Source organism: Oryctolagus cuniculus, chromosome 2, assembly GCF_051225735.1.
Source record: "Oryctolagus cuniculus isolate XC-2025 breed Fujian yellow rabbit chromosome 2, ASM5122573v1, whole genome shotgun sequence".
In the NCBI taxonomy this organism is placed as follows: Eukaryota; Metazoa; Chordata; class Mammalia; order Lagomorpha; family Leporidae; genus Oryctolagus; species Oryctolagus cuniculus.
The window spans coordinates 180,853,287-180,873,004 of NC_142868.1; the positions used below are offsets into that span (position 1 = coordinate 180,853,287).

General features: G+C 57.4%; 1 protein-coding gene and 2 non-coding genes across 4 annotated transcripts; all 3 read right to left on the reverse strand.

Annotated features, from left to right (window-relative positions):
• Nucleotides 1-47: 47 nt before the first annotated feature.
• TRNAA-AGC (transfer RNA alanine (anticodon AGC)) lies at nucleotides 48-120 on the reverse strand. The gene has a single exon. It is a non-coding gene; the product is annotated as a tRNA-Ala (tRNA).
• A 330-nt stretch (nucleotides 121-450) lies between these two features.
• TRNAY-GUA (transfer RNA tyrosine (anticodon GUA)) lies at nucleotides 451-539 on the reverse strand. Its single transcript is given in 2 exon segments — nucleotides 451-486; nucleotides 503-539. It is a non-coding gene; the product is annotated as a tRNA-Tyr (tRNA).
• Nucleotides 540-10,124: 9,585 nt separating this feature from the next.
• On the reverse strand, nucleotides 10,125-18,253 carry TMEM214 (transmembrane protein 214). 2 transcript variants are annotated; one of them, XM_002709966.6, is made up of 17 exons: nucleotides 18,024-18,253; nucleotides 17,000-17,199; nucleotides 16,404-16,554; nucleotides 16,006-16,140; nucleotides 15,723-15,805; nucleotides 15,223-15,328; nucleotides 15,035-15,116; nucleotides 14,674-14,775; nucleotides 13,679-13,820; nucleotides 13,273-13,364; nucleotides 13,000-13,048; nucleotides 12,707-12,820; nucleotides 12,373-12,490; nucleotides 11,843-11,939; nucleotides 11,495-11,663; nucleotides 11,206-11,351; nucleotides 10,125-11,051 (listed from the first exon to the last, which is right to left on the reverse strand). In XM_002709966.6, the coding sequence occupies exons 1-17, from the start codon at nucleotides 18,172-18,174 to the stop codon at nucleotides 10,925-10,927; spliced, it is 2,064 nt and encodes a 687-aa protein (XP_002710012.3). In that variant the 5' UTR covers nucleotides 18,175-18,253; the 3' UTR covers nucleotides 10,125-10,924. The 2 variants fall into 2 exon arrangements, with proteins under 2 accessions (XP_002710012.3, XP_089182813.1); XM_089326687.1 differs by lacking the exon at nucleotides 16,404-16,554 and having other exon boundaries at nucleotides 18,024-18,226.
• Nucleotides 18,254-19,718: the final 1,465 nt, after the last annotated feature.

The window sequence follows — 19,718 nt, forward strand, 5'->3', positions numbered from 1 at the left end:
TCTTGCAGTTCCGTATTCATTAACGTGACGCGGACACAAAAGGCAAGTGGAGGATGCGGGCATCGATCCCGCTACCTCTCGCATGCTAAGCGAGCGCTCTACCATTTGAGCTAATCCCCCGGCTGGAGCTTGTCGGCTTCTCTTTGCCTTATAGGTTGTTCCAGACTGCCCACTGACCAATGAGTCCATGGTAAGGCAGGCAGCAATGTGGCAGAGTCCAGATGGGCAAGATTTTTTTTCACACCAGGGGTATAATTACACGGAAGCAATAACAAGAGTTACCTGGAAGGGCGCGTTCACCTGCGCATCGGGTACGCTGTACACCGCCTCGCGAGCGCACACGCGCCTCACCACACCGCAGCGGTGGTCACCGCACAGTCCCAGCCCACCTCGACAGCAGCCTTCCTCCCCGGAATAAACGGGAGGTGCAGCTAAAAATAGAAGCCGAAGTCCTTCGAGCCGGAATCGAACCAGCGACCTAAGGATTGCCGCAGCCAACCCACTACAGTCCTCCGCTCTACCAACTGAGCTATCGAAGGCCCCGCTCCTCACCCCGCCTGCCGCTACCCTCTAATATCTGCCGTGGCCGCCTTCCTCCGCCGGACCTCGACAGGCTATTGGTCAGCCCGCTGGGCCCCCGCCCTCTCCCGCTCCGGAGCCCGCCGGCGCCCCAAGGAGCCGAGGAGCAGCCGGAGACCGAGAGGCGAAGACCCCTTCGTAGCCTGGAAACCCGGGGCAGTGCACGGAGAGCGGCTCGCGGCCGGCGCGGGTCCCGCAGCACGCAGACGCCTGGTCCGCGCCGCGCGCCCGCACGCGGGCCGCCTGTCCTGTCCTTGCCCTACGTTGCCCCTACGGTTTCGCGTGGCGGGACGCACGTTCGTGCAGTCAGTCAGTCAGCAAACTAACGCTGGGTCAGGGTCTAGGCGTCCGGCCCCGAGCGAGGACGACGTGAACGCCGCGCCGCGCCGCAGCCCGCCCCCAGGCCCGGAACCTCGCGGGGCGAGGGGGGCGGCCCTGCGGGTTCAGGCGCCGGCAGACGCCCAGGGCGGCCCGTCCCGCCCGGCTGCGCCCGCGAGGCCAGCCCGCCGTCCTTCGCTCACCGAAGGCCGCGGGGCTCGGCACACACCGCAGCACACCTAGACCCTGACCGCCGGCGGCGGCTCTGAAGCCCCCCGCAGCGCCAACGTTTTGCGGTTTGTCTCAGGCCGAGTTTAAATCCGCGGGCTCTGCGGTCGCCGAGCCGCTCGCGCCCAGCCGGGGTTGGCATTCCCGGCGAGCCCGGGAGTGGCGTCGGCACGGCGCCGGGCGCCGGGCGCCGCTGCGTGTCCGGGAAGGCCGGCCTACCTCACGAGGCAGCCGGAAGCGCGAGGCCCCGCGCCGCCCGTGACTGGCCGTGCGCGGCGCCCCCGGCCCACCCCTCGCGCCGCCGCTTTTGCGTGGGCTGCGCTGCCTTCCTCACCGGCTGCGGGGGGCGTCAGGGCCGCGCCCCTCGGGCTGTGGGAGTGACCGCGCGTGGGCGTCCGCGCGCGCGCCGCTCTGTCCCCCCCGGCTGCGGGGGCGTGGGCGCACGCGGGCTCCGCTCCTCGCGGTGCCCCTGCGAGCCGAGCGGCCGGAACCCGCGTTCCGATGACCTTCCCCGCCGGTCTGAGGGGTCCAGGTTCCCGGTGGACTTGCTAATATGTGTTTCCCATTTCTCAAAAATATATAGCCAGCATTTCAGTAAGTGGAGCCCACTCAGTTATAGCCGTATTCCTATGTGGTTTCATCACAGTTTGTAGAAATACTGATTTTCCTGTTTAGTTTATATTCCACATGTTCACTGTTAAATACTGCAGAAATGAATGTTCTTGTACAAATCTTTGTATTTTTGCTGACTTCTCTAGAATACATTTTTAGAATATTTTATGCCTGGTCAAATTTGTACACCTTTTTTTAAGATTCATTTTATTTATTTATTAGAAAGTGTTACAGAGAGAGGTAGAGACAGAGAGAGTCTTCCTTCCATCTGCTGGTTCTCTCCCCAGGTGGCCCCAGCGTCTAGAGCTGGGCTGACCCGAAGCCAGGAGCCAGGAGCTGCTTCTGGGTCTCCCACGCGGGTGCAGGAGCCAAAGACCTGGACCCTCTTCCACTGTTTTCCCAGGTCATAGCAGAGAGCGGGATCAGATGTGGAGCAGCCGGGACTCAAGCCGGCTCCCATATGGGATGCTGGTGCTGCAGGCCGGGGCTCTAACCCACTGTGCCACAGCGCCAACCCCTTTATACGCCTTCTGATAAATATCAAATAATTACTGTCCAGAAATGTCATACCAATTTCTATCATAGCCTCTTCTTAGTATAGTGCCACTTAAAAATTGTTGAGATGGAGAAGAGGAAATAGTATCTTATTTTAAATTTGTATTTCCTTACTATTAAAGTGTACCTTTCTTTAAGTCTCTTGTTCATTTGCTTTTCTCTTATTAATTTTCTATATCCATTTTTTTAAAAGTTAGGATGAATTGGTTGTATTTGTTTTTTGTTGTTAAATTTTTTTTTTTAATTTTCATTTTATTTGAAAGTCTGAGAGACACACAGATGGAGGGACACATTGCATCCTCTGGTTCACTCTCCAAATGCTGCCAACAGCCAGGACAGAGAGGAGCCCAGGCCCCCACACAGTGGCAGGGAAGGGACCCTGGACGTGAGCCTTCCCACACTGCCTCTCAAGGGAGCCATTAGCAGGAAGCCGGACTGGAAGCAAAGCAGGCAGAGCCTGACCAGGCACTCTGACAGGAGATTTAAATGTCCCCGTGTGGCCGCCTAACAACTGCACTGAAGACCTGCCTCACCCACTTTTCTTTATTACTGTGTTTAATGCTTTTCTCTACTTTTAAAAATTTTTCTTTTGGGCCTGGCACTGTGGTGCAGCCGGTTAAGCCTCCATCTGCAGTGCCAGCATTCCACATGGGTGCCAGTTCCAGTCCGGGCTGCTCCGCTTCCAATCCAGCTCCCTGCTAATCCGCCTGGAAGAGCAGCAGCAGATGGCCTGGTCCTTGGTCTCCTGGGCTGAACACCTGGTTCCTGACTGAGGCCTGGCACAGCCCCGGCTGTTTTGGCCATGTGGGGAGTGAACCAGCAGATGGAAGATCTCTCTCTCTTTTTGTCTCTCTTCTCTCTCTCTAATTCTGACTTTCAAATAAATAAATCTGTAAAAAACTTTTTTATAAATGCATTTAAAACTTTTACGTGGTGACATTTATCACTCATTACCTTTGAGCTCTTTCCCATTGCTTTAGGCTTAGGAAATCCTTCCCCATGTGAAGATTACAAAATCAGATTGGATGACTCTGCTGGCCTAGAGGCCCAGCTCGGTTCCTGACTCCAGCTTCCTGCTGATGTGCACCCTGGGAGGTGGCTGGTGACGGCTCCGGTGGCTGGGTCCCTACTTGGGCCATCTTCTACTGCTTTCCCAGGCCACAGCAGAGAGCTGGATCAGAAAGAGGAGCAGCAGGTCTCGAACTGGTGCCCATATGGGATGCTTGTGCCACAGGCAGAAGCGTAGCCCACTATGTCATAGCACTGGCCCTTATTTATTTATTTATTTAAATTTAGGAACATAGAACTGCTCTCCACTTATTTAAAAAGTCTGATATGAGTAGTTCTTAGTATATTTATTTTTGTAAATCAAGTACGCTTTTTAAGTTTATTTGAGAATTGTAGGGGCCAGCGCTGTGGCGCAGCAGGTTAAAACATTGTCTGGAGTGCTGGAATCCCATATGGGTGCCGGGTGGAGATCTAACTGCTCCACTTCCCATCCAGCTCCCTGCTGATGACCTGGGAAAGCAGCAGAAGATGGCCCAAGTACTTGGTCTCCTGCACCCTTGTGGGAGACCCAGAAGAAGCTCATGGCTGCTGGCTTCAGATGTGCCCAGCTCTGGCCATTGAGGTCAGTTAAGGGAGTGAACCAGCAGATGGAAGATCTCTCTCTCTCTCTCTCTCTTTCTCTCTCTGTGACTCTGCCTTTCAAAAAAATAAAAAGAAATCTTTAAAAAAAGAATTGTAAATTTCTTGTTGATTTTGTGAATGAAATTTTTACATCTTCAACTAGTTATCAGCAGAATATGGGAAATTTCTTGATTTTTATATTTTATAAAATATTGCTGTTCTTATTAGTTCCAAAAGTTTTTAAGTTTTATTATTTATTCTCACTTATTTGAAAGGCAGAGAGAGAAAGAAAGGGATCCATCTTTCCATCCGCTGGTTCACTTCCCAAGTGCTTACTACAGCAGGGCTTGGCCAGGCCAAAGCCAGGAGCCAGGAGCTCCATCCGGGTCTCTAACATGCATAGCAGGGGCCCAGGCACGTGGGCCATCCTCTGCTGCTTCCCCCGGTGCATTAGCAGGGAGCTGGATAGGACATGGAGTGAGGACTTTAACCTAGGAACTTTGATTTAGGGTGTCCTAGGTGGCATCTGCCACAATGCCTGCCCCCCAGAAATTGTTTTTAAAAGAATAATAAAATACTTTCACTTGCAATTGGTTTTCCCTTGCTCATTTCTTTTCCCTGCAGTGCTGCATCGCTGAAACAGCAATTCTTAGGACTCCTTCATTCTCATAAAAATGACTGAGGATCCCAAAAAGTTTGGTGTCTGTGGATGGTGTCTATCTGTGTTTTCTATGTTGGAAGTTAAAGGTGAACGTTTTAAATGATATGATGTGATTGGGGGGTGTTGTGGCACTGCAGGTTAGACTGCTACTTGGGACACCTGCGTCCCATAATCAGAGTGCCTGTCAGTCCCGGCTGCTCCGCTTCTGACCCAGCTCCCTGCTGATGCACCTGGGGAGCAGCACTTGCGCCCTCTTGTGGAGCTGTATGGGAGCAGTTTTTTAAAAGATTTATTTATTTACTTGAAGGGCAGATTCATAGAGAGAAAGGGGGCAAGACAGAGAGAGAAAGAGAGAGAGAGAGAGAGAGAGGGAGGGAGGGAGAATCTTCCATCTGTTGGTTCATTCCCCAAATGAGTGCAACAGCTGGGGTGGTGCCAAGCTGAAGCCAGGAGCTGAGCGCTTCATCTGAGTCTCCCACGTGGGTGCAGGGGCCCACGCACTTGGGCCATCTTCCGCTGCCTTCCCAGGTGTGTCTGCAGGGAGCAGCCAGGACCGGAATGGGTGCCCAGATGGGATGGCACCCACTCGTCCCTGCAGTGTCTGGGGGTGAAGGCCAGCATCTGGGGACATGATGAGCTACGGAGGGAACGTCTGTTTCACTGCATAAAGCAGAGAAGATATCAACAATTTTAAACCTACAGATACAATATTTACAAGAGGCCTATCCGATAAGAAATTGGTACCAGAATATACAAAGATCCCTTAAAACTTAACAATAAGAGAACAAAAGATCAGATTGAAAAATGAGCAAAAGATTTGAACAGGATACCTCACCAAAGAGGATGGCAAATAAAGCATTTTATTTTTAGGATTTATTTATTTATTTGAAAGGCAGAGTTACAGAGAGAGGAAGAGGGGGAGAGAGCGCTTCCATCGACTGGTTCACTCGTCAAATGTCTGAAATGGCTGGGGGTGGGCCAGACTGATGACAGGAGCTTTTTCCGGGTCTCCCACATGGGTGCAGGGTCCCAAACACTTGGGTCATCTGCTGCTGCCTTCCCAGGCACACTAGCAGAGCTGGAGCAGAAGTGGAGCAGCCAGGAATTGAACCAGCATCCATATGTGATGACTTATCCACCACACAATGCCAGTCCCGAAAATAAAGCATATTATGAGATGTTTCAGCATCATATACCTTATTAGGGAATTGGAAATTAAAAGACAACAATGAGATCTCTCCATCCTTTAGTATGTCAGAAGTCAAAAAAAGTCAATATAACCAAATACTAGTGGAGTAACGGGAACACTCACTCATTGCTGGTATGAATACAAAATGGTGCAGTTTGGAAGAGTCTGCTGGTTTCTTACAAAACTAAACACACTCTTACTTTGTGGTCTAACACTGTGCTCCTTGGGAGTTACCCAAATGCACTTGAAGACTTGCGTCTACACATACAACAGCACACAGATGTCTCCAGCAGCTTACTCATCATCACCAAACTTGGAAGCAACCAAGAACGTTCTTCAGTAGATGAGCAGATAAGCTGTGGTTCATCCAAAGAATACCATTCAGTGCTAAAAAGAAACCAGCTATGGGCCGGTGCTGTGGCATAGCAGCCCACGTGGGCGAGTCCCATCCAGCTCCCTGCTAAGGCCCTTGGGAAGGCAGCGGAAGATGGCCCAAGTGCTTGGGCCCCTGCACCCATGGGGGAGACCCAGATGAAGCTCTCGGCTCCTGGCTTCAGCCTGGCATAGCCCCAGCTGTTGCAGTCATTTTGGGGAGTGAACCAGTGAATGGAAGACCTCTCTCTCTGTCTCTCCTCTCGCTGCAACTCTGCCTTTCAAATAAACAAACATATCTTTTTAAAAAATATTTATTTATGTATTTGAAAGTCAGAGGTACAGAGAGAGAGAGAGAGAGAGAGAGAGATGCAGGGGCCCAAGGACTTGGGCCATCTTCTACTGCTTTCCCAGGCCATGGCAGAGAGCTGGATTGGAAGTGGAGCAGCCAGGTCTCAAACCGGTGCCCATTAACCCACTGTGCCACAGCGCTGGCCCCAATAAACTCATCTTTAAAAGAAAGAAACGAACTATCAATTCCTGAAAAGATGCGGAGGAACTTACAGGCACATTACTAAGAGGATGAAGTCAGTCTGGAAAGGCCCCGAACTGTATGATCTCAACTCTATGACATTCTAGAAAAGACAAAACTCAAAAGACAGCAGAAAGACCAGTGGATGTCAGGGGTTGTGTGGGAGAGGAAGATATGAGGCATAGGTGGTTTTCAGGGCACTGAAACTTTTTTGGTGGTTGCCTACCCAAACCTACAGAAGGTCTAACACAGTGAGCCCTACCGTTAGGCTGTGAACCATGGGTGACAGCTGTGTGTCCACACAGCCTCACTGATGATCATCGATGCATTGAACTGGCGTGGGAAGCTGATGGTGAGGGGCCTGTGTGTACGCGGGGACCAGGCAGAGAGTACGTGGCCTCTCTCTGCTGCTCAGTTCTGATGTGAACCCCTTACAAATGAACAGCTGGTGTGCTACCACAGTGAAAATTAGAGCAAGGCACACGCAACAGCACAGTTGAAGTTAGCATTTTTATTAACAGGCAGAATATTCAATAAATATTCTCATACCTTGAACAGTGGGGGTTTCCCCCAAATTCCCTCTCCCACATCAGTGAAACTGCCCTGTGTGAATGGGATTCCAGGGAAGGAGAAGCAGGGCCCTTTGTCCCTCAAGGTCCTTCTGAGGGCAGAACTGCGAAGTGTTCACGGTAAAGGGATGGTCACTAACTGTCCACCTGAATCCACATTCCATTAGGAGAGAGGGCCTGCTAAGACGCTCAGAAGTCACAAGCACTGGGATGTCACTGGCACTGAACCACTGGACCACTCTGGAGCGGGGCAAGGCAGACAGGGCTGGCTCTGGGGAACACGTCCCCCTACGCCGGTGACATTTTGAGAGTGAAGCAAGAGAGCTGCAGCTAGGAGCCCAGCAACATGGCCCGTTTGTAATGAGTCAGATGCCTTGTCGCATACCTGAGGCTGTGCACTGGACACACAAACATGGAGACTTGCTTTGGGACTTAGAGAAAGTAGTATTTCAGGATGAGTCACGTGTACCTTTTGCAGGCCCACAGGAGTTGGTAGAACTGGGTCAGTAAGAGGTGATTGCACACACACCGCCTTCAGCTTCCCAGCACGCGGCTGAGTTCCCAGTGCGTGTGACGAACAGTTGCAGCGCCCAGATGTGACTCTGCAGTGTCAGCTCCCTTTCAGCTCAGTGTGACTGCCCTGCCCTTCTGCACCATGGCAGCGCCCCGCTAGTCCACACCAGCTCGACTTCCTGGCTCCGCCTGGACTTCACCTTGCTGACAACCCTTTAAAAATGAGACGCCTGGTTGTCTGATTTTGCCCTAATGGCGAGCAGGTGCAGAGCTGGACTCCTCTGAGAAACTCTACCAAATAAAGGCAAGTGAGGTCAGTGCCAGCGTCCCTGGGAGAGCAGACCCCAGTGGAGCTGCTGCCCAAAACAAAGCCAACGCCAACGAGGTGAACAGTAAGCCCACTGGGAGCCAACACGGCACTTGTGGCCTTCTCCGGTTGCTGGAGCGAAAGCACTCAGGCTACATCATCGCAGCACCGTGTCACCATCTCGTCTGGTGCCACTGCCGACCCTGGCTCCCAGCTGCCTCTCCCCCGACTTGAACACGGCCAGCTACAAGGTTTCATAGTAGTGCGTGAGTGGCAAGAATGAGAACTCGTTCTCTAACCAGCAGCTCTAACCTTAGCCCTGTGCCATGTGGGGCTTCCTTCCTCTGGGAGAAAGCCCTGGCCAACTGCCTGAGGAGCAGCAGGGGCTGACCGGGGGTGGCCTGTGGAGTTCCCGCATGGCAGCAAGTGTGTGATGCCGGCTTTTGAGACCTCACTTTGTCTAGACTCTTCTACACCTGCTTCTTTATCTCACCCCCTAAGAGTGATGGAAGCGCTGGCCACAACTGGGCTGATCATCAGTTTAACGGGGAAAACAGCTGGGAGCCGTGAGAGCTGGTGCAGACGGCGTTCTCTCCACCACTGCTTGATTTCTAACACTCAAGGGAAGAAACCTGCAGAACCTGTAATCCTCCTAAAATCTCCAGCCAAATTAAAAAAGCCCTGGCGTACTCAGCACAGCACTTCTGCTGCAGCCTGGGATGCCCACACCCACAGCTCAGTCCCTAGGTTCAAGTCCCGGCTTCCTGTTAATGCCTATCCTGGGAGGCAGCAGTTGGCGACCCAAGTACTTGGGTCCCTGCCAGCCCCATGGAGACCTGGAATGAGTTTGACCCCTGGCTTTGGGTTGGCCTGGCCCCTACTGTTGCAGACATTTGGGGAGTGAACTAGTGGGTAGATTTTTTTTGACAGGCAGAGTGGACAATGAGAGAGAGAGAGACAGAGAGAAAGGTCTTCCTTTGCCATTGGTTCACCCTCCAATGGGCTGCGGCCGGCGCACCGCGCTGATCCGATGGCAGGAGCCAGGTGCTTACCCTGGTCTCCCATGGGGTGCAGGGCCCAAGTACTTGGGCCATCCTCCACTGCACTCCCGGGCCACAGCAGAGAGCTGGCCTGGAAGAGGGGCAACTGGCACAGAATCCGGCGCCCCGACCGGGACTAGAACCCGGTATGCCGGCGCCGCAAGGCGGAGGATTAGCCTAGTGAGCCCCGGCGCCAGCCCGCTCTGATTTTTAAACAAAGGAAACCACCACCACAAATGGCCTTTGGTGATAACCCTGGCCTCACGTCTCAGAATTCTGAGTCTCTCACTGCCTTACAAAATGAACCAATTACTACAATACAGTACAGGCAGAATACTCTGATTACTGGCAAGAACTCCCTTAGGAGGTCCCGCCCTCTCCCTGTTCCTCCAAGCACGAAAAGGCAAACTGTGAGACCAGACTCGGTGACAAGTCAGACATCTAATGACAAGAGCCCGGGGCATCTAGAAGCACAGCAGGCCTGGCTTGAAAATGACTGAAGTGGTTTTCCCTGCCAGCAGGTCACTACCCGTGGCTGCACTCCCCAGGAGAGCAGGGCTCAGTTACCCACGCCTGCACTCCCCAGGAGAGCGGGGCTCAGTTACCCACACCTGCACTCCCCAGGGGAGCGGGGCTCAGTCACCCACACCTGCACTCGCTAGGAGAGCAGGGCTCAGTTACCCACGGCTGCACTCCCCAGGAGAGTGGGGCTCAGTTACCCACGCCTGCACTTCCCAGGAGAGCGGGGCTCAGTCACCCACGGCTGCACTCGCCAGGAGAGCGGGGCTCAGTCACCCACGGCTGCACTCGCCAGGAGAGTGGGGCTCAGTTACCCACGCCTGCACTCGCCAGGAGAGCGGGGCTCAGTCACCCACGCCTGCACTCGCCAGGAGAGCGGGGCTCAGTTACCCACACCTGCACTCCCCAGGAGAGCGGGGCTCAGTCACCCACACCTGCACTCCCCAGGAGAGCAGGGTCCATTACATTCCTGTTCCAGGATGGAGACAGGAAAGCTGAGAATCAAGTCAGTCTCCTTTATTCCATCTGCAGGCACACCCAGCGGCCACTGCTGAACCCTGCATCACGGCTCAGGCTGACTGAGGCACACAGCGCCTGCATTCTGCTCTCCAGGGACAGTGGGGTGGGCGGTGGAGAAGCCCAGCAAAGCAGAGCTCTCGCCCTGAAGGGGAATGGAGAGGGGAGGAAGTAGGGATGTGTAGAACGGGAGCAGTGAGGGGCCTTGAAGGGCCTGCACTGGGCACGCGGAGGTGAGAGGTGACTTCCACCCAGCCCCGTGTCCACTGATGCCCACCACCAAGCTGTAGGGAGAGGCTCGAGCTGCTTTCTCCCTCTGCGATGCTGTGTTCTGGATTCTTCTGGAGGTCCCCTTCTTTTGCTTCTGTGGCTAAAGATGTGCTCCAGAATGGGAACAGGAGGCTGCTGAGGTCTGGGCAGGCCTCATTTGTCAGAAACGCAGAAGCCGCTCCTCGCTGGAGGTGAGCCGTATGGGGCTTTAGGAGTATCTCGAGATGGAGGGAAGCGGAAAGAGGCGGCAAGAGAGGAACTGAGGGAGGCTGCCAGCCCAAGGAGGGGGCTGTGAGCTGTGCAACAGGCCCGAGAAGTGTTCAGTGGAACTGTGGGCAGGGGGCTGACACACTGCTGGGGCCAGTCCCTACGGAAGACAGAACTGGGGCAGAGGCGACTGGTCCCTTGCCTGGGAGATGGCCCTCAGGCACCACGTACAGGAGACCCCCATGCAGAACCACCCCTGTGCGGCCCCCAGCAGTTTCAGACAGCCTGTCTGCGGCAGAAACTGGTGGCTACTGCTGGGATATCATGGCAAGCGCCCAGTCCAAGAAAGCCACTGTGATGTCCTGCAGGCAGAGCCAGGTCCAGCGGGCAGCCTCACTGAGCTGTGTCTTCACGCAGTCCCAGGTCACCTCGCCTCTGAGAGGAGAGCAGGACATTGTCGGGGTCAGGACATGTGTGCAGCCCGGCCTACAGCCCTCCCCCCGCAGTGGCCAGGGACAAGCAAGGGGTAGGGCGGCACAAGAACCTCCATGGGGAAGCCTTGTCCCGGGGCCCTGGGTGGGGGTCTCACCTGCACGCCTCGTGGCAGTGCTCCTGGGCCCGGGCCAGGGCCTCAAGCAGCAGTTGCCACAAGGGCAGCAGCACGTTCTGGCAGAGCAGGAAGAGCAGTTCCCTCAGGAGACGGAGCAGCCAGTGCAGGGCAGCAGCGAGCTGGAGCTGCGGCCAGAGCACAGAGGGTGGATGGCACCCGGCGCACAGCGCCCAGCGCAGGCCTCCTGCCCTAAGGACCCAGTCCACACGGAGCTGCTGCCCCTTCCCGAGACCGCCGGCCCTTCTCTGCCTCCCTGTTTCCAGCTTACCCTCTCAGAGAGACTGGTGAGGCCGTCACTGAGCCAGGCGAGGTGGGAGGCACAGTGGGCAGAGAGGAAGCTGACGGTGGCATTGGTGTGCGCCCAGGCCAGCTGCAAGCTGGGCCGCAGCACAGTAAGCAGGTGGGAGCCGCAGGCCGGCAGCGTCTCCTCCAGCCAGCTGTCAGAGAGGGTGGAGGGGACGGGGGCGGGGGGCTGAGTCTCCTCAGGCCAGCTCGCTTCCAAAGAGCTGGGAAAGGCAAGCCACGAGCACTGACCGCCATCAAGGGCTGCCCCGCCCACCCTCACCACCCGACTTCCCTCCACCCCCGTGCCTGCCCCTCCCTGGGAGGAGCTCACCTGTAGCCTTGCAGGCTGTAGGAGTAGAGTTTGGCACAGGCTTGGCGGCCAGCAGGCAAGAAACCAGACGACTGAAGCAACCGGCCAGCGAGGGAGGCTGAGGACAGGGGGCTTGGTGAGCAGGGAGGCGCCACAGGTCTCTGGGCAGGCAAGTGAGGCTCACAGCGCACTGAGCCGACTCAATGGGAGGCAGGCAGGCCCCAGGGCCGAGCTCTCCTGCCGGCCCAGGCGAGCAGGAATAGGGGGCCAGATGGAGCCCTGGAATTGGGTGTCAGCAAGTCTCCCTTATCCTCAGCAGTGAAAAGGAGATGACACCTACTGCAATGGCGTCATGCATATGCAAGCCCGTCCACATTGCAAAGTACCAGCTCAACCTGCAGTGGTATCGAGCCAGCTGTGGACAGGAAAATCTGGATGCAAGTGTTCATCTGCAGTACTGAGAACTCATCAGGACCAGGGTGTGTGTTGGGGTGCCCCCCAGCTCTATGCCCCCACCACGCTACCTTCCTTGTGTGCCAGTTGATGCTTACCCTGGAAAGAGCTGTGTGACCGGAAGTCATGGCAGAGGAAACCTACGGCAAAGACCAGCAGCAGCAGCAGCAGCCGTGTCCATGGCAGCCCAGGGCCCCGTGCCTGCTGCAACAGGCCCTGGGGGCGGCAGGAGGAACAGTGGTCAGGAGGGAGAGGACCTGGTCCCTGCCCCCCCAGCAGGTCTCAAGCCAGGCCTTCCAGGAAGAGGGTCAAGCCCTCTCACTGGCCCCGAGGGAGCAGGGGGCTCCACAGGCAGTGGGCAGGAACGTGCTGCAGGCCCAACGCTGGGTGCGCCGAGACAGACAGGCAGGACAGTGTGGGAGGCGCTGGCACCTTGCAGGCTCTGTCACACAGGACGACATCCTGGTTGTCACAGCTGCCTTTCCCTAGCAGCTCCTGGTTAGTCAGCCTGAAGGACTGAATGGTTTCTTGCAAAGACTTCTGCACCTACAGGGTCACAAGAGGCTGCGTTGGGAATGCAACCTCCGGCCCTGGAGCCCTTGCCTCCCCCCGCCCACCCCGCTTCTCTCCCTGCCAAGGGCACCGGCAGAGTAGCTTTCCTGGGCGGGGAGGACAGCGGCGCAGGGGCGATCAGATCAGCCTGTCACGTCACCCCAGCTCCTCACCGTCTTGGGAATCCGCTCCCAGGACCTGAGCAAGTGCTCCAGCAGCAGGCTGTGGAGAAAGCACGACCCCCCCAATCAGGTGGCCCGCTCGGCCCTTCCTGGCTGTGAGACCGTCCCCTCCCCCAGCCCCGCAGGAGCAGCAATGTTCCCACAGAGCAGTGACCCATGAGCCCCTTCTGCTTTGAGGACAGGGATGGGCCAGGGATGGGCCAGCCCCGGGCTGGGACGCTTCTACATGGGGGACAGAGGCAGGCAACCCCCACCCCCACCTGCCTGGACTGGGACAGGTGCTTGGGGTACAGCTGCCTCCAGACGCTGGCGCTGAGGGGGTCCACGGTCAGACACTCGGCCAAGCTGCTCAGGAGCTGACAGGAAACACAGGAACGACTGTGGGGGCCGTGGGGCAGCGGGGCAGCCCACCCGCGCCGAGGTGGAGAAGCACCGGCCTAGAGCTCAGGCCCGCGGGTCACGGTCTGCCAGTGGCACAGGAACCATGCGGGCCTGTGCGCGCCACCCTTCTGAGGCTGCGCCTAAGTGGGCAGTGCAGGGGCTGCCGGGAGTGAGCTGAGGAAGGCCTGGGGAAAGGGCTCCGTGAAGGCAGGGCCTCTGTCAGCGGGCGGAGGCCGCTGCGTGCACCCCTGGCAAAGGGGAAGGAAAGCAGCTCCCACCGGGTCCTCACCTCTTTCTTCATCTCGGGCGGGCAGCTCGGGGTGGCTCTGGACAGGAAGGAGGGGAAGTAGGTATGCAGGGCGGATTCCGGCTTCGCCCCGAACGCCAGCACCTTCAGTCGGGGGTAGAGCTGACACAGCTGCTCCTGCAGGCTGGGGTGGGGTGAGGAGAGCCATGCGCAGGCGAACAACAGAACTGGGCCACACACACTTCCTGCTGCCTGGAACCCCTGCCCCACCCTGCCCAAGGGGAGCGTCACTAGGGGCCTTGGAGGGGGCTGGTTGTGTGGTGTAGGGGGTTAGGCTGCTGCTCAGGTTCAAGTCCTGGCTACCGTGCTTCCAATCCGGCTTCCTGCTCATGTGCCTGGGAAAGCTGCGGAAGAGGGTCTGAGCACTTGGGCTTCTGCCACCACGTGGGGGACCTGACGGAGCTCCTGGCTCCTGCCTTCGGATGGCCCAGCCCCAGCCACGAAGGCCATTTCTGGAGGAAACCAGAAGACGGAAGATCTCTCTTTGTCTCTCCCTTTCTGCCTTTCAAATAAATAAATAAATAAATCTTAAGGAAAAAAAAATAATGACTCCTTGGGACATCTGTTGTAAGCCACAGAAACCCTGCACCCCTCAAGAAAGCATCTACATGTCAATTACACTGTAGGGTCTGCACAATTTTAGCGGCTCACCGATCCCTTGAAACCTACCCTTGAGCTTCCAGGTTGGGGTGGGAATATAAGGGGACTTCATAAAGTTTATACAAAATGAAATAAAAAAATAAGTTTATTTTGGACCAAAAAATTTTCAAAATCCATGCAGTTTTTTTTGTAATATGTATTTTCCATAAACATTTTGAAGACCCATTGTACACATGGATCTCCAAACTTTTTTTTTTTGCACCAAAAAAACCATTCTTTTAGTTCCACTTTCCGTGAGCATTCTGAACCACCCTTGTATGACACGGTCCTGGCCCTGTGCTGGGACCCGCACAGCAGTGTGCCCCAGGCAGTCCTACCTGGGTGTCAGAGAGTTGTTGGGCATGTAGGCGAAGTCCAGAAGCGGGAAGAAGTCCTTGGGACCAATCATACCGAAGCCCTTGGTGAGGTTAGGATGCATCCTGCGAGGGAAGCTCTCACTCAGGCCCCCTGTTCCGGCCACAACCCCAGCCAAGCCAACATCTAGGAAAGGAGCGTCAACTCGCCCCCTGGCCCTCAGTAGCTCCCCCGTCTCCTTCCTCACATCACTCTGTGAGGTGCGAGGAGCTGGCCCCCAAGTCCTCACGTCTATGGAGACGAGGACTACTGCACCACATTTAGCTCAAGCAGCCGCTCGCAGAGACCCCGGGCCTTGCCCTGGCTGCGCCCCCCGTCACTCACAGGAGCAGCCGGTCCAGGTACGCAATGGCGAAGGGAGACAGAGATTTGATGCCCAGCACAGGCAGCATGATCCCCAGCCACACTGTAGGGACAAGGGGAGGGAGGGAGGCTCAGGCCTGCGCCCAGGGACACCGAGAGGAGCTCCCTGCTCGAAGACCACCCCTCTTTCTTCCCCACCTCCCCATTACCTTTCAATCCCTCGGTGAGGTTGGCAAAGCCGGCTTGGCCTAGGGCCCACATGATGGTCAGACATTTTGCTGGTCGGCTCTGGTGGGACCGCAGCAGTTCCAGGAACTGAGGAGACCGGTGGGGAAGGCAGTTTGGAAAGGGCAAAGCCCCAGACGCGCCCGCTGAGCCAGGTGGGGAGAGCCCACTGGGAGAGGAGGGCAGGCCGTGGGGCAGTGGGGCACTACGGCAGCGCAGGGCAGTGATTCAGAGCATGGGCCCCGCCACGCTCTGCCACTGAAGCCCTCTGAGGCTCAATCCTCCCATCTATAAAACGGGAATAATCCTAGTACAGGCCTCATACGACTCCAAACCAGGCACGCACTGAACGCTAACAGTACTACTTACTGTTACTGGTCTCCAAGTGTCTTCCACTACCCCACAACCAAGGCCAACAACGTAGGTTCTGCCCAACCCCCACAGTCCTAGCTTCCCGGCACCCCCAGCGCCACCCGGAGCTCACCTTGCCCAGGTTTGCAGTGGCAATCTTGGGCTTGTCCTGCAACATGGCCTGGATACAGATGCGGTAGCCGTGTAGCGACTCCCCTGGAGAGACGCATGTTCTCAGACCTGCTCACGCCACCTGGCAGCTGGGAGTTAGCCCCCGTGAGCCCCTACTTGCTCCTCCCCTTCCAAACAGCGTGTCAGGATTAGTTTATTTCTCTGCTGCAAACAAGCACTCAGCCACGTCGCACGCAGGGGAAAAGCAGACTTCCAAGCGGACAGCTCCTCCCGTGCCCTCTCACCTGGAGTCTTATCCAACTCTTGCAGCATGGTGAACAGACAGTGGTCAAAGAAGAGCTCCAGGGACCCCGCTGCCTTGGTCAGTAGTCCTCGGATGATCCCGCGCAGCTCCCGGCTCACCAGGCTGTAGGGATAATCTGGGGTCCGCGGGGATGAGTGACGGGACCAGACACCCCTGCCAGCTCTGGGAACAGGGAGTGAAGCGCAGGTCCCTGCACTGAGCCTGGCATCCTCCCTCTCCCAGGGGGCCCAGACACTGTCACAGCCATGATGATTAAACAGGAGCTCAAATCATCCATGAGAATCGAGACAGTGGGTGGCAGAGGGCTCTTTGGGAACACGCAGCCCTTCTAGAATTTCCTTGAACTTGTCTGAGCTTGAGAGAGTTGGGAAGACTAACCATGAGGGTGCTGGCTCAGGGTGGGTTCACTTAGAGGAGCTTGGAGCTTGTAGTTGAGATAGCTGGCCAGGTCCTTCAACCATACGGATGGGTTCCCAGAGAACACACTCTGGCTCTTGTCCAGTTCCTTCTGCAGGGCTGCCACATCCAGCTGCCAGGGACACCCCCCACCCAGGGTGAGTTGTGAGTGAGGGGAGGGGAAATGGTGGTAGAAAGAACAAAGGCTTTCTGTTTTTAGGCACAAATGGAATTGTGGACTGTCACAACTTGGAGGCACCCGGATCTTTACAAAGTACTGCTCTCAAGGCCCCGTACTCGCAGGCCTTTGGCACGCTCAAGAGGTAAAGCAGAAGACAAAAATCAAAGCTCACTGCTTCCACAGGAAAGGAGCCATAACCGGCTTCTCTGGCCCTCCCTGGGGTCCCTGGGTCTTTAAGGCTTTCCCCTCTCAGGTCTGCTCCCCCAGAAGTTCCCACTGCCCCTCTATTCCACGCGCAAGCGTTCCCTGGGACTGCTGTCCTCTCCCGGCCCACCTCTCAGCACCCTGTCCCACACCCACAGGCCCCTGCCCCCACCCCGTCCCCGGGCCCACTCACGGCTCTCAGAGCCTCCTCCAGGCTGCGGAAGCGGCCCTGCTTCTGGTTCTGGCTGGCAGCAGTCGCCACCTTCTTTGGCTGCTTCTTGCTCACTGGCTTCTTCGGCTCCACAGCAGGGGGTGGGACCTGCTCCTTATTCTGCCGTTTCATGATTTTCTCGAAGCCGCGCTCATACAGGGTGCTTGTGGTCTGGATCGCAGCTGGGGTGGAGACAGGCAGAGAAAGGGGGCCCACCCCTGAGTCCCCTGGGCCTCACAGGGCGAGCAGTCCCTTCCCTCACAGTGTCACGTAATTCAGGGAGCAGCCAGGGAGTCTTCGCGGTTGTGGCTTTTGGCTGTCACAGCTCTGGAGATGACCGCTCGTGCAAAGAGATGGGGCAGTTCTTTATGGGACAAATCAGAAGATGTGGGAACCAGCAGAGGGGCGGGATTCAGAGGAATGGCTACTTTGGTGAGTGGCCATTCGTCTGGCTGGGTTCGTCCCCGACCCCCCGGGGCTCCGAAGTGACAACTCTGTAATAATCAACAAGTGGCAGGTTTTCTCCACGTCTCCAGCCCGGCGGGCGCTGCTGAGCCCGTGGCCGGTCATTTCTCCCCCTGCTGCACCGCTGGTGACTAAAGGAGGGGGGCGCCGGGTCTGCGGCCCCGGGATGTCCCCTCCCTGCTCTGACACCTGCCCATGAGGCCAGCCAGTGCCCGGGCCAGCTGGGAGGCTAGTGTGCAGCGGCCCGCGCGTCGGAGACGTAATCCCGACCCCTCCAGCACGCGGTCCTGGGCAAGGGGTCCAATTTCTCAGTCTATTCATCTGCAAGGTGAAGTCCTCCCCTGACCCCCGCCTCGCTGTGCTGTCGGCCTCTCGTGAGGCTCCAAAGACAAGGCGAGGGCGGCGCCGGGGGCCAGCCGGCTGGCCAGAGCGCGGAACGCCGGCGGTGCTCAGCCCCCGGGCTCCGGGACCTGCTCGGTGCTCCCCAGCCGGGGGAGGCCAGGGTCGGCGGGCGCGGGCGGCGGACCGGGTGGGTACTCACGGGTCAGGTCGTACTTCCACACTCCGTTTGCCTCCCCGAGCGCCCGACGGTCCCCGCCGCCGCCTCGACCACCCCCGCCACCGGCGGACGCAGGCCGCCGGCCCTTCTTCACCACTTCCCAGCGCCCCCCACCCGCAACACTGGCGGCCATGGCTGCGGCCCTCGCCCCTGCCACCTCCCGGCTTTCCGGCGCGCGCGGGCGCACCGCGCTCTGCCACGTCTCCGTGGCCGGCGCGCCGCCGCAAGGCAGCCTGGGACTTGTAGTCTCGGCTCCGCCGGGCCCGCCCTGCAGAGAGGCTGGGACGCGAGGCGATGATTCAGGAAGCCGGCCCTGGGCACCTGCTGCGGGAAGGCCACTGCGTTGGGTGACGTGGTGGACATATGGAAATAGTTCTCACCTCTAGAGAGAGTCGGGAGACGAAACGCTTCCTTTCTTCTAGGGAAGTGCTTGTTTTTTAGTGATTACACTAAAGCTACTGGCACGAACAAGAGGCATGGGGTTGAGGGAGGCGGTGGAGTGTCCATAAGGCCAGAGGTGGACGATGGAGCCCTTTTCAGGGGAGGCAGAAGAGCCTGGGCATCTGGGACTGCGGAGGGAGGGCTGGCCCGGCGCCCGCCCTGAGTGCCGACTCCAGGGTCCGGTGGTGAGGAGCCCCAGCCCGCAGCAGCCATGCGGACGGCGGCTTTGGTGCCCCCTGAGACCTCAGAACCTTGCAGGAGAGGGTGAGGGGAGGTGAGATGTGCTACCGTGTGCATCTGTGTCAGGGCGAGGGTCCTACTGCAGAGTAGGAGTTCAGATTCCCACGGGCTGAACAGCTAAGGGGCTGGTGGGTGCCCTAGGAAGGAGATTAAAGAACACTTTGTGAGGGAGGGGGCGGTACAGCTGGGTCCTGAGGGTTTTCCTTGGTTGGGGGTGTGGGGAGGGGTGGGGAGAACACGCCAGTAGTTGGGTTCTGTGGATTTAAACAGAGGCCTAGAGGGTGGGCAGCAGGGTGTCGTTTGCCCTGACAGTGCTCACTGGGACGCTGGAGGTGCTGCAGTTGGGAAGGGTCAGGGAAGGACTGTCTTCTTCCTGGAGCGCTCTAGCAGGTTATCGACTGTAGCTTGGCATCCAGGGGACGGGAGCCACTGATGCATTCGGCTCCTGTCCTAATGTGGCAGGGCCTGTGCTGGGCGGAGCTGCAGGGCTGCACCTCGCTGGCGTCCGAGGAGCTCACAGCCGGCGTGGGAGACGGACGTGTGAACACAGAACTGCACTTTGCCCTAAGAGGTCTGAATTCGGTGCAGGTTTCCACCATCGGGAGCGAGTCGCGTCACTGTGGTTCTCAGGCCCTTTGGGGGAACTCGCATCCCTTCCCGCACTCTTGGTCTCTTCTGGGACTCTGCCGGCACCGCCTGCAGTGTGGGCTGTGTGGATGAGGCAGGCGGGCTCCTGGGACCTCGGTGGACGCTGCTGCGCTGACCCAGCAGGTAGCGCTGCCTGCTCTTTGTAACCCTGCCTGCTCTCTCCACCACAGGGGCCCTCGTCCTCAGCTGTAGCACTGCTGAGAGACAGGTGAGCTTTGACAAGGGGTGGGACAACGTGTAGTTGTCCCCAAGGCCGGCTGAGACAAGGCACCTGTTGGCCAGGTTACCTCGCCGCCCCGGCGGACTCATCATCATCGTCACAGCTGCAGCCCTAGGCTTTGTCCCTCC